The 18238-nt window shown below is 49.9% G+C and overlaps 1 protein-coding gene across 1 annotated transcript in view; it reads right to left on the bottom strand.

Annotated features, from left to right (window-relative positions):
* The window catches only part of ralbp1 (ralA binding protein 1), a 37842-nt gene extending 22251 nt beyond the window's left edge, over nt 1–15591 (bottom strand). The window contains exons 1-3 of the mRNA XM_041190307.1: nt 15458–15591; nt 1798–2086; nt 467–928 (exon numbers count right to left, since the gene is read on the bottom strand). Of these exons, the coding sequence (XP_041046241.1) occupies nt 467–928; nt 1798–2041 (706 nt within the window). The 5' untranslated portion in view covers nt 2042–2086; nt 15458–15591. The remainder of the gene's footprint in view (nt 1–466; nt 929–1797; nt 2087–15457) is intronic.
* Nucleotides 15592–18238: the final 2647 nt, after the last annotated feature.

The raw sequence follows: 18238 nt of genomic DNA, 5'->3' as shown, positions 1-18238 counted from the left end.
TACACATACTAGATAGAAATAAGTCAAAGTTCGCCATGAATTTGTCTAGGACAGCAGATGGTCACCACATCAGTCAATTCATTTGAAGAACAAATTCTGACATTCTTCATTCAGGTCAATCAGAAAGAACTATAAGACAAGTACAACTTAAGTCAGAAAAATGTCAGTTCTGCCTCAAATAAATGGCTAGGAATGTTAGAAATATATAGCGGGTCACTTAGCATCTGTAATATCTTTTATTAAACCTAAATTGAGGGTAATTGTTAATTTGAGGGCATATTCTGTTGTCTGTTTGTGGGTGTAAACTTTCATCTTGCATAATAAACATGAACCTTTATTATTTCAACACTGCCCAATTCTTCTTTTAAAAGTGTTTGGAGATTGCCAATAGTTCTGCTTTCTCACAGCTAAATCAAACGCTTTAAAAGAAAGTACTGAACACTCCAAAAACAAGTTGAAACTGTACCTGATACCCTATAAATGCCCTCACTCTTCATGCCATAATTCTCAATGTAGTCAATACACTCTCGAAAAACGGCTGGTAGCTGGATCCCATCATATAACATAGTCCTCTCAGCAGCTTCAGCCAAGGGAACACCAAAGACAGGCCTGAGAGAAGGAGTAGTATCGACTGGAACTGCTTCTGGGTCAGGAGCAGGCTTTTTCTTTTTCTTTTTTTCTTTCCACTGTTTAACAACATCTGCTGCTGTTATATCTTTGGATTTCTTCTCCTTGTGTTTTTCCTCTTTATGTTTTTCCTCCTTGTGCTTTTCCTCCTTTGGCTTCTCTTTGACCTTGAAGTCTTTTTCCTTCTTCTTGGAGAAACTAGGCTTTTTGAAGACATGGATACCCTTTGGCCTTTTCATCTTTGATGGGCTCTCTGCTTCATCACCTGAGCTGTCCTCTTGGAAGGCCGCATACCCCTCAGCTACAAGAAAAAGAACAATAAATCAGATGCCGCTTATTCCCACCATCCATCTAACAAATTTATTCTGTTTCTGCCAGGAAGGCACTGCAGGATCCTTGAGTTCCTTCACACCAGAAGGCTATCTGTACCATACCCAAGAGCGTCAAGGTGAGCATCAGTTCACAGAGATATAGTACAAGTTAAAGAATAGTTTCACTCACACTGACTAGTGCAGGTAAACCCTATTTCCATCAATAGGAAGCTGGTCTTCTCAATCTCCAATACAAAATGTAAGGAAGAAATACAGGACTAAACAGTGAGATACAAAAGTAATAGGGAATAAAACAATGGTTTTACATGCAAATTGTAATTTCCATATTTTTTGTGCTCATCAAGATGAGTTATATTAGTGCTGAGAAATGAAATGCTTTCCATTTCAGGCAGCCAGTCAGTATCAAGCACTCCCAGGTCCAGTAGTGCACAATCAAATGCAGAATAAAGCTCCCTCCGTCATGCCTCAGCCCTAATCACAAACTTGCACTCCCTACAGTACCAGTGCAAATTAATTTCCAACTCGTACTGAATTAGGGAGTTTTGTATTGCAGGTCCATGCCCTCTAAGAACTGGGTTGTGGCTAGCCAAATGCATTTCACAAAGAGCCCTCTACAGGCACCAGAAACTTTGATCTCATCATTCAGAGCTGAATCTGAACCTAGATTTCAGAGTTAGGAAGGGCAGTTTAAGCTGAGCTGCCATCTACTACGCCAACCTAAGGTCACCATCATTCTTCAAACCAGAGTGACAATCCTGAGGTGCTCTTACTGCACAGATGCCACAGACACAGTCCAATTAACATGTCACAATTCCAGGAAACATCAACCATTACTTACTTCTCTTTTCTTTCTTTTTAAATTTGCCTTTTTTCTTTGCATGTTCCTTTTCATCATCAGACACTATGTCAACAGACTCATGCAAGCCTTCGTGAGGAGGTGAAGGCTCACCAGTACGATACAGTCCTGGGAATTTTGTAGGGCTAATCTCTTCGGAGCTTGGTGTACGAGCCAGGCTACTGCCATGTTCAGCCCTGCGGTGTTCACTAGGACTGCTCGTTGGTGGCAGGAAGCACTCAGTCATTGTTGCTCCTGGAAATGGTTCTCTTTCATTACCTGTCCATAACACCTAATATTGAAAGAATAGAATTATTAAAAACCAAAAAAAAAATACTTCTATAACATACAATTAATTTACAATGTGACCTTCTGTGCCAGAATAAGTAGCTTTACATTTGGTCTAGATGCTAACTACAGAAATTACCAAACCTTTCAGCCATTCCCCCCTCCTGCAGGCAGCAAATAATGATGGAATAAAATTCCAGTCTGTAACTGAATTCACAACAATTGGCTGATCTTTACAAGAGCCAATCTTAAGCACTGACAGCAAGGTCCTATAATAGTGGCAGCAGAGGGTTTCAAGTTTTATTTAAAATGGCAAATGCATAGTGAGCATTTGGTTTTCCAAATATGAAAGGATATGCTTTATATCCTTCCCAAGGCTCGGCACTGATGTTTCTCAATAATGAAGTGGAAATTATATTTGAAGCATTGGACCAGTCCAGTGGTGGGCAACCTATGGCCCATCAGGGCTTCAAGTGTGCCCCACAAGATATTTTGTTGACCATTACCCACATGCAGGGTTACCAGAATCCGCTGGTTTCTGTCCATGTAGCTTTTTTTCTACCAGTATTACTAAAGTGATACGCACTTAAAGCAAAGTGCATTCTGATTGCACACAACATTGACTGAGAGAGCCATGCATTCCCTCTGCGTCCAATCAAAGTGCTACATGTGAGCAGACTTTCTTTTGCTATGGAACACATCAAACGCAAGAAATGCAACAGACCAATGGATGGAAACCTCAGTGCCGAATTACGAAGCATCTAAGAAAGCTTGTGGAGGACAGATCTAATCAGAGGCCACACTGAGTATGACGTAAGGCAAGCATAAATATTTCTTTTGCTATTAGCATTTGAAGTTGATGATAGTTCTACTTAGATATGAATGATTAAGCATTTTCTATAACTCGTTATGAAATATTCAGTGTGCATTAAATGTACTTAATCTCATTCATGGGCCCACTGAGACGAAGGAGGGCCACTCATGCGACCCACTCACTAGCCTAGATTGCCCATCACTGGGCTAGTCAGTCCACTGCTCCCACCATCCAGCTAGAGGGCTCATGGTGGTAGTTAAGCATACAGGAAAAATATCACATCCAACCATCACACACTTATGTTATGACATTACTAACAAGGTCAACAAGAGAACGCAAGCTTGCAACAAGGAAAAAAAACTCTTAAGGTGCTACATTCTATTCACATTTCTGTATGTCTCAGAAGCCTCGACAGTAAGCAAAGATCTGTAGAAGAAAATACAGGCCTTTGAAATTGAACACTAAGATGTATGCTAAAAATCCCATACATAGGCCAGAAGACAAATGAAGATTTGCTTGAAATTGTAACATCAAGAAAATGAGACATCCAGAAAAGAAAATGTCATTATTTCAGACATTTGATGACAGCTTTTTTTTAATTTGTTGATGGGATGTCGGAGTTTTTGCCAAGGCCAGTATTTATTGCCCATCCCTAATTACCCTTGTTCAGAGGATCAACCACATTGCTGTGGGTCTGGAATCACATATAGGCCAGACCAGACCAGATTTCCCTCCTTAAAGGACATTAGTGAACCAGATAGGTTTCTACGACAATCAGCAATGGTTTCGTGGTCATCACTTGACTTTTAATTCCAGGTTTTTATTGAATTCAAATTTCACCATCTGCCATGGTGGGATTCAAACTCAGGTCCCCAGAACATTACCCTAGCTGAAAAGCTACAGACCTCAGGACAAAGTAGAGGGTAATAGAGAGGGGGGTTGACCTAGGTGTAATTGGATGATGGATGCCACAGACCAGTTGCAGGCGAGCTACAGCAGATGTGTGAGCAGGGAGCAAAACAGGCGAGCATAACAGACAAGCAGGACATGCCATGACAACTGACGTCCTGGTAGGAGTACTACAAGCAACAGCAATAATGTAGGAAAGAGACGGTTTATCTTTTAAGAAGCATTTCCACAATATCTGTTATATCTAAAACTAAAGTTCTCAATAAACCATCTAAGCAGATAAAACTGGAGAAAATAAATGGAACCAAAAAACATTACAATATGTTTAAGAGACAATTTTTCACCTGTCAGTTTGAGACTGCGCTTTAGAGGGGAAGTCAATAGACCATGAAGAACATCATAGCCAAGCACAATCCTGTTCTCTGTGGACATTGACATCAATTTTTCAGATGTCACTATTAACGATTAGAATGGGAATGCTGGACCATTAACTCCATCCCCTAGAAAAGTAGTTACAAGGCCAATGTTAGCACCCAAACTGCTGCTCTGCTGACATCAGTTAACTCAGCATAAAAAGCCAAGCCAGTGTCTTGCAGGTTTATATGTTAAACTATCACTTATATATTAACCAGTGCTTTTACCCATCAAACAAACTATCAGGGAACTTCACATTTTTATGACAGGATTCAGTTCAGTGTATTTACTAACTGAATACATGATCACCTACTTTAACTTCAACTTTGCTGAAAATTCAGAACTCTCTCCTTCTACAAAAGAGGATCTTTCCCAGCCACAGGTTAATTATTGATGTCTCATGTGTACTTTGCCAAAGGCAAGTCTTTGGCACACTGTCTGCTGATGTTTCATCCTGAGCCATTTTTCTTGGCAGTTGTCAGTGGTGGTCTGCCAATAAGGAATGAAATTTGCTTCATGTCCAAATGAACAAGATATTTTGTACAGCACATATGTGCAGATCATATTTGTTGAACAAGGCATGTTGTTTCGTTGCAGCACTTTGAGAAATAACTCCATGGTCTAGAAATTGCTGGAAAAGTACAGGCGAGTTCGCAGCTAATAGAATGTTAGAGTTTGGCTCAAAGACACTAGAATATTGAAGGTGGAACCTTTCGGATGGCATCTGTAAATATTTAATGATAAATATTCAGGAAGTTAAGTTAGATCATTATACAGGTCATTGGTTTGTTGTGTTCAACTTGCAAAGTTAGGGGAGGCAATGATGTAGTGGTATTGTCACTGGGCTAGTAATCCAGAGACCCAAGGTAATGTTCTGGGGACCCAGGTTCGAATCCCACCACGGCAGGTGATGGAATTTGAATTCAACAAAAATCTGGAATTAAGAGTCTAATGATGACCATGAAACCATTGTTAATTGTTGTAAAAACATATCTGGTTTGCTAATGCCCTTTAGGGGAGGAAATTTGCTGTCCTTGCCTGGTCTGGCCTACATATGACTCCAGACCCACAGCAATGTGGTTGACTCTAAGTGCCCTGTGAACAAGGAATGCGCAATAAATGCTGGTCAGGCCAGCGATGCCCACATCCCATGAATGAATAATTTTAAAAAATGTATGTCACAATTGTACAGACCTCTGGTTAGACTGCGTCGAGAGTGGCCTTGGGAGAGGGTGCAGCATGCTTTCACCAAAACAGCTTGTATTCATATAGAACTTTTAATGTAGTGTAACAGCTCAAGGCAATTCCCAGATGCATTCTCAAGCAAAATTAGAGACTGAGTCACAAAAGGAGATAATAGGGCAGATGACCAAAACGTTTAGTCAAAGAGATATGTTTTAAGGAGCATCCGAAAGGAGGAAAATGATAAGACTTGGAGAGGTGTAAGGGAGGAATTTCAGAGCCTAGACATGTGAAGGCACTGCTGCTAAAGGTGAAGTGATTAAAATCAGGAATGCTCAAGAGGCTAAAAATGGAGTACAGATACCTTAGAGGGTAGTAGAGCTAAAGATGAGAGGGATAAGGAGCAGCGAAGCCACGGAGGCATCTGAAAACATGCATGAGAATTTTAAAAGGTGGTCTTAACCAGAAGTCAATGTAGGCTAGTGAGCACAAGGTTGATGCATGAATAGGACTTGGAGCAAGTTAGGACAAGGGCAGCAGAATTTTTTTCTTTAATTCATCCACGGGGTGTGGGCTTCGCTCGCTGGGCCAGCATTTATTGCCCATCCCTAGTTGCTCGAGAAATTTGGGCAGCCTTAAGTGGGTAGAACATGGAGTGTGCTAGAATAATCAAGCCTAGAAGTAAAAAAGGTATGGACAAGGGTTTCAGCAGCAGATGACCTGAGGCAGGGCAGAGATGGCGCAAATGTGTGGTTGAAAGCTCACCTCAGGGTCAAATACGACACCAAGATTGCAAACAGTTTGGTTCAGTCTCAAACAAGTGCCCAAGGAGAGGGATTGAGACCACGGACAGACAGTGAAGCTCAAGCACGGATCGATGACATGACTTCAGTCTGCTCATTTAGTTGGAGGAAGTTTCTGGATGTCCAACAAGCAGTTAAATAATTGAATCAGTGGAGGTGAGGCACAGCTGGGCATCATCAGCAGAAATGTGAAAACTGAGGGTGATTTTGGATGATGTCACTGAGCAGCAGCATGCAGAAAAAGGAGGCTAAGGGTATATTTTCATTATTTCATAATATGTGAGCATTGCTGGCTGGCCAACATTTTACTGCCATCCCTAATGGCCCTTTAGAAGGTGGTGGCAAGCTGCCTTCTTTAGCCACTGCAGTCCAACTTGGACCACAGGGATGGTTAATAGTACAGGGTAGTGGAGAAAGACATTGCAGGTGATTCCTTATTCCTACTGGATAGAAATATTACCAGGGCTAAAGTGATGAAATTTTCTGGAATAAAAGTTGCATAGATTTGACTCATATTCCCTCAAGTATCAAACATTTAGGGGTGATAAGATTGAGATGTTTAAGTAAAGGATTTGATAGGGTAAAAAAGATAAATATTTCCTCTGGTATAGAAGTCCAGAATAAGAGGAGGGCATAACCATAAAAACAGAGCTAGGCTATTCAGGGATGATGTCAGGAAGCATTTCTTTCCAAAGGATAGTGAAAATCTTCAACTCTCTCCCTCAAAAAACTGTCACGGTTAGGTCAACTGAAAAACCGGGATTAATTGAATTTTGTTGGACAATGATAAGGGATGTGGAACTACGGAGAATAAATTGAGTCAAAATAAAGATTGGCCACAATTTAACTGAATGGTGGAATAGGCTGGAGGAGTTGAATGGTCTCCTGTTTCCATGTTCAAAGTGGATTCATAGGAACCTTTATATTTTCAATGTCTGAACTATAATACAGTTGCCATTTAATCAATTTCTCTTACTCCTGGTTTGTAAATAGTTACTAAATAATGTAGGGTTACCTAATACAGCACAGAAACAGACCATTCAGCCCAACTGGTCTCATGCTCCACACAAGGCGAGATGGTGGTGTAGTGTTAATGTCATTGGAATAGTAATCCAGAGGCCCAGGGTCATGCCACTATTGCAGCTGGTGGGTTTTAAATTTAATAAATTCAATTAAGTAAAAAAAACTGGATTAAATTAAATTTTAAAAAGTTCGCTTCAGTAATGATGCTAACGAAGCTCACCTCAGTAACAGTGCTATGAAACTATCATCAATTGTCATAAAAAATCCATCTGGTTCATTAATGCCCTTTAGGGAAGAAAATCTGCTGGTCTAGCCTACATTTGACTCCAGGCCCACAGCAATGTGGTTGACTCAACTGAAATGGCCAAGCAAACTACTCAGTTCAAGAGAAATTAGGGATGGGCAATAAATGCTAGCCTTACCAGCAACACCCAAATCCCATGAAAGAATAAAAAAACCACAAGCCCGCTCCCATCTCTCTTCATCTAACCCCCATTGTTTTCCTTTACTCCTTTTTCCCTGATGTCTTTACCTACTCCCCTTAACTGCGTCAAGTTAGTCACCTCAAATACTCATGGTAGCAAGTTCGACATTCTAACTGGATAAAGAAATTTCCTCTTAATTTACTATTGAGTTTATTGGTGACTAGCTTATTTTTATGCATTTTTACCTTAAACTCTGGCCCCCACACGAATGGAAACTTCTTTGTGTCTACCTCATCAAATCTTTTCATAATCTTAAAAGACGTCGATCAGGTCACCACTCAAGTCTTCCCTTTTCTACAGAAAAAAGCCGCAGCTTGTTCATTCCCTCAGCACTGTATTGTGGTGTCAGCCAAGGTTCTATGCTCACATTTTGTACTCAAGTCTCTAGAATGGGAGTTGAACCCACAATCTGCTGACTCAGAGGCAGTGCTACTTACTGAGCCACAGCTGACATACTTTCTGCATGGAAGCATATCAAACAATATATACAGTACATACTGTTCCCCAATTAATATAAGTTTAAGATAATTTGCTGTTTACAGCTAAAAAAGCACATCAATTGTGCACCTACCCTCTTTTCCAAATGACCACAATGTAAGGAAAGAGGACAAGTGTAAACAGTCATAACCAAAGTAGACAAAACCTGTTAGGCCTACAGTGCCAATGCCACCCTGCTTCACATTCTATCAGTGTGCCAGTTTATTGAGCCATCAAAGTAAACAGTCCACATCAGGCTTGCAGCTTCTTCTTTTCAAGTCCAAGCAGTTCAGTTTTTGCAGTAGGTAGGTGGCTATGCAGAGTGCAACTCAGATCATCATAGATTACCATCAGATTTATTAGGCTGGGCATCCAACCAAGACCATGCCGACTTCATGGTATACGAGTGACCACTCAGACATTTGCCTTCAAACCACCACAATGCAACTACAGTTAATGTCCTAGATTCAGGTAGGTACATGGCTAATCACTTAGCAAATCCTGCTTTGACATTCAGCATGCTCAGCTCAATCTATCTTGACTCTGGAAATGCAGAAGGCAAATTACCTTTGGTAATTTTTTTTTAGACTGACCAGCACTGATGGTGCAAGGGCCCAACAACAAACGTGCATTTATGCAGCATCTTTAATTTAATAAAATGTCCCAAAGCACTTCACATAAAACAAAACATGACACCAAGCCATGCAATGAGATAGTGGGGCAATTGACTAAGCTTGGAAGCCAATTCCAGAGCATAAAACCTAGGTAGCTGAGGTCCAGTCACCAATGGTGGAGTAATTAAAATCAGGGATGCCCAGAGGTCAGAATAAGAGGAACACAGCCAGGGTTGTAGGACATGAGGCGATTAGAGGTAAGGAGGGGCCAGGCCATGGAGGGATTTGAAAATAAGGATGAGAATTTTAAAATTGGGGCCTTGTTCAACAGGGGGCCAATGTAGGTCAGTGAGCAAAAGAGTGATAGGGTAACATCATTAGTGCAAGTTAGAGCACAGGTAGTAGAGTTTTGGATAACCCCAAATATACAAATGTGGGAAGCTAGCCAGGTGATTTGGAATGGTCAAGTCTGGGGGTAACAAAGGCATGGATGGCAGTTTCAGCAGAAGAGTTCAGGTAGTATAGAGGCAGGCGAAGTTACAGAAGTGAAAATAAGAGTTCTTACTGACAGAGCAGACATATGGTTGAAAGCTCATCTCGGGATCAATTATAACAACAAGGTAGACAATAGTCTGGTTCAGCTTCAGCTTCAGACAGTTAACAGAGGGATGCTGTAAGTGGTGAGGGAGTGAAATTTCTGATGGAGTCAGAAGACAACGGCTTCGGTCTTAATATTTAACTGGGGAAGATGATCATCCAATCTTGGGTGTCAGGTAAGCAATGACAATTTAGCGACAGTTGAGGGATCAATAGAGCCTGGTACATGTGTAAACTGACTTGGTTTTGGATAATGTCACTGTAGGGAACCATGTAGATGAGAAATAAGAGGAAAGGGTGGACCTGAGGGTGCAGAAATGTAGCACAGCCATCCAGTTAAGATCAGAAGACAGGATAGGAAGTATGGGTAGCAGCTTACAGCATATGGAGTGCTGCAGCATAGCAGATTCCACAATGTCATCTCTTACTGACACCTCACAATGACATACAAAATGCAGTCATATGACTGTATCTTTGGCCAGAAGCTTACCTCAAAAAAATAACTTTGGGATGGATTTCACTTAAGGGATTTTAAAGTAAAACAGTATTTCACTTAAGGGATTTTAATGTAAAAAATATGAAATATTTGAAGAATGGAAAGGATCAGATAGACAGAAAAAACAACTGACCAAGTGCTGAGGAGAGTGAATGAACATTTGCTGACTAGTTAGGAAAAGAAAGAGATTGGGGAAGGCATCTTAAGAAGAAACAGACTTGCAAAAGACATCATGGAAGGAAGGTTTCAAAGAAAAAGAGGAAAAGGAAGGAAGAGAATTCCTTCAAGCTGGGCGGCTTGAAAACTGAAGGACATTATTGCAAAATGAAAAGGTTGACAAAGGTAGAGACATAGAGAAAAATATAAGCTGTATTCGGACAGAGCATACGTGATGAGAAATATGAGATCATTCAGCCTCCCAAGCCTGTTCAGCCATTAAATTAGATCATGGCCGATTTGTACCTGAACTCCATTTACCAACCTTTGCTTATACCTCTCAATATGTCCACTCAAGGTCAATATACCTTTTAGAAACTATTGTCCCCAAAATTGAAAGCTGTACAGTACTTCAGATTGGACCTGACCATGACTGAAGCATCGCTTCCTCATTCTTAAATTCCAACATTCTCCAAATAAAAACCAAGAATCTTTCACTTTTTCAAGTGAAAAGATGGGGTGGGGGGGGGGAAAGAGAAGATGGGGTGGGGTGGGATGGGAGAAGAGGGGGTATGGGAGTAGATGGGGGGGTGGGTGGGAGAAGATGGGGGAGAGAAGAGAAGGGGGTGGAGGGGAAGAGAGAGAAGAGAGGGGTGTGGGGGGGGGGGGGGGAAGAGAGAGAAGAAAGGGGGGTGGGGGGGGAAGAGAGAGAAGAGAAGGGGGTGGGGGGGGGAAGAGAGAGAAGAGAGGGGGGTGGGGGGCGGAGAGAGAGAAGAGAGGGGGGTGGGGGGCGGGAGAGAGAAGAGAGGGGGGTGGGGGGCGGGAGAGAGAAGAGAGGGGGGTGGGGGGCGGGAGAGAGAAGAGAGGGGGGTGGGGGGGCGGGAGAGAGAAGAGAGGGGGGTGGGGGGCGGGAGAGAGAAGAGAGGGGGGTGGGGGGCGGGAGAGAGAAGAGAGAGGGGTGGGGGGCGGGAGAGAGAAGAGAGGGGGGTGGGGGGCGGGAGAGAGAAGAGAGGGGGGTGGGGGGCGGGAGAGAGAAGAGAGGGGGGTGGGGGGCGGGAGAGAGAAGAGAGGGGGGTGGGGGGCGGGAGAGAGAAGAGAGGGGGGTGGGGGGGGCGGGAGAGAGAAGAGAGGGGGGTGGGGGGCGGGAGAGAGAAGAGAGGGGGGTGGGGGGCGGGAGAGAGAAGAGAGGGGGGTGGGGGGCGGGTGAGAGAAGAGAGGGGGGTGGGGGGCGGGTGAGAGAAGAGAGGGGGGTGGGGGGCGGGAGAGAGAAGAGAGGGGGGTGGGGGGCGGGAGAGAGAAGAGAGGGGTGTGGGGGGGCGGGAGAGAGAAGAGAGGGGGGTGGGGGGGCGGGAGAGAGAAGAGAGGGGGGTGGGGGGGCGGGAGAGAGAAGAGAGGGGGGTGGGGGGGCGGGAGAGAGAAGAGAGGGGGGTGGGGGGGCGGGAGAGAGAAGAGAGGGGGGTGGGGGGGGAGAGAGGGGGTGGGGGGGAGAGAGAAGAGAGGGGGGGTGGGGGGGGGAGAGAGAAGAGAGGGGGCTGGGAGGGGGGAGAGAGAAGAGAGGGGGCTGGGAGGGGGGAGAGAGAAGAGAGGGGGCTGGGAGGGGGGAGAGAGAAGAGAGGGGGCTGGGAGGGGGGAGAGAGAAGAGAGGGGGCTGGGAGGGGGGAGAGAGAAGAGAGGGGGCTGGGAGTGGGGGGGGGGAGAAGAGAGGGCTGGGAGTGGGGGGGGAGAAGAGAGGGCTGGGAGTGGGGGGGGAGAAGGGAGGGGGGTGGGGGGGGAGAAGGGAGGGGGGTGGGGGGGGAGAAGGGAGGGGGGTGGGGGGAGAGAAGGGAGGGGGGTGGGGGGGAGAGAAGGGAGGGGGGTGGGGGGGAGAGAAGGGAGGGGGGTGGGGGGGAGAGAAGGGAGGGGGGTGGGGGGGAGAGAAGGGAGGGGGGTGGGGGGGAGAGAAGGGAGGGGGGTGGGGGGGAGAGAAGGGAGGGGGGTGGGGGGGAGAGAAGGGAGGGGGGGTGGGGGGGAGAGAAGGGAGGGGGGGTGGGGGGGAGAGAAGGGAGGGGGGAGAAGGGGGGGGAGAAGGGAGGGGGGAGAAGGGAGAAGGGGGGGGGAGAAGGGAGAAGGGGGGGGGAGAAGGGAGGGGGGTGGGGGGGCAGAAGGGAGGGGGGTGGGGGGGCGGGGGGGCAGAAGAGGGGGGGGCGGGGGGGCAGAAGAGAGGGGGGTGGGGGGGGGAGAGAGAAGAGAGGGGGCTGGGAGGGGGGAGAGAGAAGAGAGGGGGCTGGGAGGGGGGAGAGAGAAGAGAGGGGGCTGGGAGGGGGGAGAGAGAAGAGAGGGGGCTGGGAGGGGGGAGAGAGAAGAGAGGGGGCTGGGAGTGGGGGGGGGAGAAGAGAGGGCTGGGAGTGGGGGGGGAGAAGAGAGGGCTGGGAGTGGGGGGGAGAGAAGGGAGGGGGGTGGGGGGGAGAGAAGGGAGGGGGGTGGGGGGGAGAGAAGGGAGGGGGGTGGGGGGGAGAGAAGGGAGGGGGGTGGGGGGGAGAGAAGGGAGGGGGGTGGGGGGGAGAGAAGGGAGGGGGGTGGGGGGGAGAGAAGGGAGGGGGGGTGGGGGGGAGAGAAGGGAGGGGGGGTGGGGGGGAGAGAAGGGAGGGGGGGTGGGGGGGAGAGAAGGGAGGGGGGAGAAGGGGGGGAGAAGGGAGGGGGGAGAAGGGAGAAGGGGGGGGGGAGAAGGGAGAAGGGGGGGGGAGAAGGGAGGGGGGTGGGGGGGCAGAAGGGAGGGGGGGTGGGGGGGCGGGGGGGCAGAAGAGGGGGGGGCGGGGGGGCAGAAGAGAGGGGGGCGGGGGGGCAGAAGAGAGGGGGGCGGGGGGGCAGAAGAGAGGGGGGCGGGGGGGGCAGAAGAGAGGGGGGCGGGGGGGCAGAAGAGAGGGGGGCGGGGGGGCAGAAGAGAGGGGGGCGGGGGGGCAGAAGAGAGGGGGGCGGGGGGGCAGAAGAGAGGGGGGCGGGGGGGCAGAAGAGAGGGGGGCGGGGGGGCAGAAGAGAGGGGGGCGGGGGGGCAGAAGAGAGGGGGGCGGGGGGGCAGAAGAGAGGGGGGCGGGGGGGCAGAAGAGAGGGGGGCGGGGGGGCAGAAGAGAGGGGGGCGGGGGGGCAGAAGAGAGGGGGGCGGGGGGGCAGAAGAGAGGGGGGCGGGGGGGCAGAAGAGAGGGGGGCGGGGGGGCAGAAGAGAGGGGGGCGGGGGGGCAGAAGAGAGGGGGGCGGGGGGGCAGAAGAGAGGGGGGCGGGGGGGCAGAAGAGAGGGGGGCGGGGGGGCAGAAGAGAGGGGGGCGGGGGGGCAGAAGAGAGGGGGGCGGGGGGGCAGAAGAGAGGGGGGCGGGGGGGCAGAAGAGAGGGGGGCGGGGGGGCAGAAGAGAGGGGGGCGGGGGGGCAGAAGAGAGGGGGGCGGGGGGGCAGAAGAGAGGGGGGCGGGGGGGCAGAAGAGAGGGGGGCGGGGGGGCAGAAGAGAGGGGGGCGGGGGGGCAGAAGAGAGGGGGGCGGGGGGGCAGAAGAGAGGGGGGCGGGGGGGCAGAAGAGAGGGGGGCGGGGGGGCAGAAGAGAGGGGGGCGGGGGGGCAGAAGAGAGGGGGGCGGGGGGGCAGAAGAGAGGGGGGCGGGGGGGCAGAAGAGAGGGGGGCGGGGGGGCAGAAGAGAGGGGGGCGGGGGGGCAGAAGAGAGGGGGGCGGGGGGGCAGAAGAGAGGGGGGCGGGGGGGCAGAAGAGAGGGGGGCGGGGGGGCAGAAGAGAGGGGGGCGGGGGGGCAGAAGAGAGGGGGGCGGGGGGGCAGAAGAGAGGGGGGCGGGGGGGCAGAAGAGAGGGGGGCGGGGGGGCAGAAGAGAGGGGGGCGGGGGGGCAGAAGAGAGGGGGGCGGGGGGGGCAGAAGAGAGGGGGGCGGGGGGGCAGAAGAGAGGGGGGCGGGGGGGCAGAAGAGAGGGGGGCGGGGGGGCAGAAGAGAGGGGGGCGGGGGGGCAGAAGAGAGGGGGGTGGGGGGGCAGAAGAGGGGGGGGTGGGGGGGCAGAAGAGAGGGGGGTGGGGGGGCAGAGAAGAGAGGGGGGTGGGGGGAGAGAAGAGAGGGGGGTGGGGGGGCAGAGAAGAGAGGGGGGTGGGGGGAGAGAAGAGAGGGGGGTGGGGGGGAGAGAAGAGAGGGGGGAGGGGGGGGAGAAGAGAGGGGGGTGGGGGGGGAGAAGAGAGGGGGGTGGGGGGGGAGAAGAGAGGGGGGTGGGGGGGGAGAAGAGAGGGGGGTGGGGGGGGAGAAGAGAGGGGGTGGGGGGGGAGAAGAGAGGGGGGTGGGGGGGGAGAAGAGAGGGGGGTGGGGGGGGGAGAAGAGAGGGGGTTGGGGGGGAAGAGAGGGGGGTGGGGGGGGGAGAAGAGAGGGGGGTGGGGGGGGGGAGAAGAGAGGGGGGTGGGGGGGGGAGAAGAGAGGGGGGTGGGGGGGGAGAAGAGAGGGGGTGGGGGGGGGAGAAGAGAGGGGGGTGGGGGGGGGAGAAGAGAGGGGGGTGGGGGGGGAGAAGAGAGGGGGGTGGGGGGGGGAGAAGAGAGGGGGGTGGGGGGGGGGAGAAGAGAGGGGGGTGGGGGGGGGGAGAAGAGAGGGGGGTGGGGGGGGGGAGAAGAGAGGGGGGTGGGGGGGGGGAGAAGAGAGGGGGGTGGGGGGGGGGAGAAGAGAGGGGGGTGGGGGGGGGGAGAAGAGAGGGGGGTGGGGGGGGGAGAAGAGAGGGGGGTGGGGGGGGAGAAGAGAGGGGGGTGGGGGGGGGAGAAGAGAGGGGGGTGGGGGGGGGAGAAGAGAGGGGGGTGGGGGGGGGGAGAAGAGAGGGGGGTGGGGGGGGGAGAAGAGAGGGGGGTGGGGGGGGGAGAAGAGAGGGGGGTGGGGGGGGGAGAAGAGAGGGGGGTGGGGGGGGGAGAAGAGAGGGGGGTGGGGGGGGGGGGAGAAGAGAGGGGGGGGGGGGGGGGGAGAAGAGAGGGGGGTGGGGGGGGGAGAAGAGAGGGGGGTGGGGGGGGGAGAAGAGAGGGGGGTGGGGGGGGGAGAAGAGAGGGGGGTGGGGGGGAGGAGAGAGAGGGGTGGGGGGGGGGGAAGAAGTCGGTTGGAGAAGGGAGGGGGGGAGAGAAGGGGGAGGGGGGAGAAGGGCGGAACTGCCGTGGAGCGGGATGTCGGTTGGGAGAGGGGCGGAATGAGCGCTCGGAGTGAAACCGTCAAGGGGGAAGGGGGTCACTGCTGGCTCTGCCTCCGCAGCTACAAGGCCCGTTCCTCCCGCGGGCCCCGGGCTTTCCTTCCCAGTCAAAACCGGTGATGCGAGTGAGGCCTGAATAACCGTCACCACTCACATCTACTCGGCGACTGATTTATTTATTTTTTTCTCTCTGCTTTAAATCCTCCTCCAAGAACAATGAAGCTGACCACCTTTACCTGATCTCACAGCAGCCCGACTCTGACAGTGATGATCCGTCCCCACATCGCGAGCCGCCGCCGCCCGCGGCCCTGCAGCAGGTGGGGGAGGGGGGGCGCTTCACTGGCTCGGCAGCAGTGCGCAGGCGCCGAGGAGGGCCCGTCACGTGACGGCAGCCTGGCCTCCTGACCCCTCTCCACAGATAGATACACATGGAGCATAGGCTCAGCAGCAGGGAGCTAAGAGCATAGATGTAAGAAACGCTCCTTCCAGGTGAAGCAGCGTGTTACTTGTAATTCTTTCAATTTAGTCTGTTGTTTTTACTGCTCAAGGTACGGTCTTCTCTAAGTTGGAGAGGGTGAACGCTGACTTGGTGACCATTTTACAGAACACCTTCACTCAGTCCGCAGGCATGACCCTGACCAGAAGGTTGCTTGCCATTTCCATTCACCATCTTGCTCTCATGCTCACATTTCTGCACTTGTTCCGCTGCAATGTTCCAGTCAAGTCCAACACAAGCATGAAGAACAGCAAAACAAAAACAGAATTACCTGGAAAAACTCAGCAGGTCTGGCAGCATCGGTGGAGAAGAAAAGAGTTGACGTTTCGAGTCCTCATGACCCTTCAACAGAACTAGTTGACTCGAAACGTCAACTTCTCCGCCGATGCTACCAGACCTGCTGAGTTTTTCCAGGTAATTCTGTTATTGTTTTGGATTTCCAGCATCCTCAGTTTTTTTGTTTTTATCTCCATGAAGAACAGCACCTTGTTTTCCAATTATGCACTTTACAGCCTCCCAGCTTCAACATTGAGTTTACCAAAAACAAAAATAGCTGGAAAAACTCAGCAGGTCTGACAGCATCTGCAAAGAGGAATGCAGTTAAGGTTTCGAGTCCATATGACTCTTCATCAGTCATACGGACTCGAAACGTTAACTGTATTCCTCTCCACAGATGCTGTCTGACCTGCTGAGTTTTTCCAGCTATTTTTGTTTTTGTTTCAGATTTCCAGCATCCACAGTATTTTGCTTTTAACTTTGAGTTTAACAACTTCAGACCATGAATTCTCCTCTATTTTATGTTTTTTCTCCTAGTGCAGTCTGTATCTTGTTCTCACGTTTTGCTTTCAGACAGCAGTGACCTTTATTCTACAATTAACACATTCTGCTATTTTGCTTTCAGACAGCACTGACCTTTATACTGCTATTAAAAGCTACTCTGGGCCAATGCTTTGATCCTTTACTACTACCATTCCCACTCTCTTTGCCTTTTGTTCATTGACATCTTTGTAATTTAATCTTCCCTGCCCTCTAACCTAAGTCTGATTTTTTTTGCTCCATCTGACCCTCCACGCATTTTCAACAGCATTTCTGCCTCTCTGCAATTCCAAAGAAGAGTCATTTTGTATTCGAAACATTAACTCTGTTGGCTCTCCGCAGATGCTGCCAGACCTGCTGAGTTTTTTCAGCACTTTCAGTTTTAACCTCAAATTTCCAGCATCTGCAGTATTTGCTTTTATTAACCAGCTACAAGCATTTGATCCATCAAGCCTGCATTTTTAATGCAGGAAAAACATCTCAAGGTCTTCACATAGGAGGTTTATCAGCAAAAGTATCCTCTACAAGCTAAGAAGATCATGTAGAACATGGAATAGTGACAGTAACAATGTAGTGCAGCGATTTAGCCCTTCCGAACATCTCATAAGGACAATGGGGAAAGTTTATGGAGTTTGTTACCTCAGGGGTTTGTGCAGGAAGCCTCCTCCTGCCCTTGATATATATAAATGATCTGGAATTGTACGTGAGAGAGGAGAGCATAGTTGAGTTGGATCCTGCCCCTACCCCGCACACACACACACAAACACACACACACAGTCGGATGACATATGACCAGCTAGAACCCTGGCTAAAACAAGAAATAGGAGCAGGAGTAGGCCATACAGCCCCTTGAGGCCTGCTCTGCTATTCAGCATGATCATGGTTGATCTGATCTTGGCCTCAAATCCACTTTCCTGCCAATCCCCCAGAACACTCGTCTCACTTGTAGGCCAAATATTGAATATATTCAGTGACCCAGCCTGCACTGCTCTCTGGCTTAGAGAGTTCCAAAGATTAATGACCCTCTGGGAGATGAAATCCTCCCCATCTCTGTCTTAAATCAGAAACCACTTATTTTGAAAATGTGCCCCCGAGTTCTAGATTCCATCATGAGGGAAAACATTTCAACATCTACCCTTTCAAACCACCTCAGAAACGTACATGTGTTAGTAAAATCTTCTAAAACCCAATGAATATAGGCCCAACCTACTCAAACTTTTCTCATAGAACAATCTTCTCATTCCAGCAAACAATTTAGTGAACCTTCTCTGAACTGCCTCCAGTCAAGAATACAGTGTACAGTACTCCAGGTGTGGGCTCACCAACATACAGTTGTAGCAAGACTTCCATACTTCTATACTCCATTCTTTGTGCAATAAAGGCCAAAATTCCACCTTCCTCCCTAATTACTTCCTGTACCTGCATGTTAACTTTTTGTGCTTCAAATAGCCAAGTGGTTATGGTACTGGGTTTATAACCCCAAGATCAAGAGTTCAAATCTCACAATAGCAAACTATGAAATAACGTAACTTCATCTGAAACAGATGGAAACGGGTTTGTACTCGGAAGAGTTACAAACACCCAAATCCCTTTGTACCAGAGCATTTTTTAGTCTCTTTCCGTTTAATTAATATTTTGCCATTCTTTTCTTCTTGAAGCGGATGATCTCACATTTTCCCACATTATACTCCATCTGCTAATTTTT

Source organism: Carcharodon carcharias, chromosome 6 (genome assembly GCF_017639515.1).
Source record: "Carcharodon carcharias isolate sCarCar2 chromosome 6, sCarCar2.pri, whole genome shotgun sequence".
Classification (NCBI taxonomy): Eukaryota; Metazoa; Chordata; class Chondrichthyes; order Lamniformes; family Lamnidae; genus Carcharodon; species Carcharodon carcharias.
Note: the sequence above shows the minus strand (reverse complement) of the source record. Positions and strands in the feature narration are given on the sequence as shown.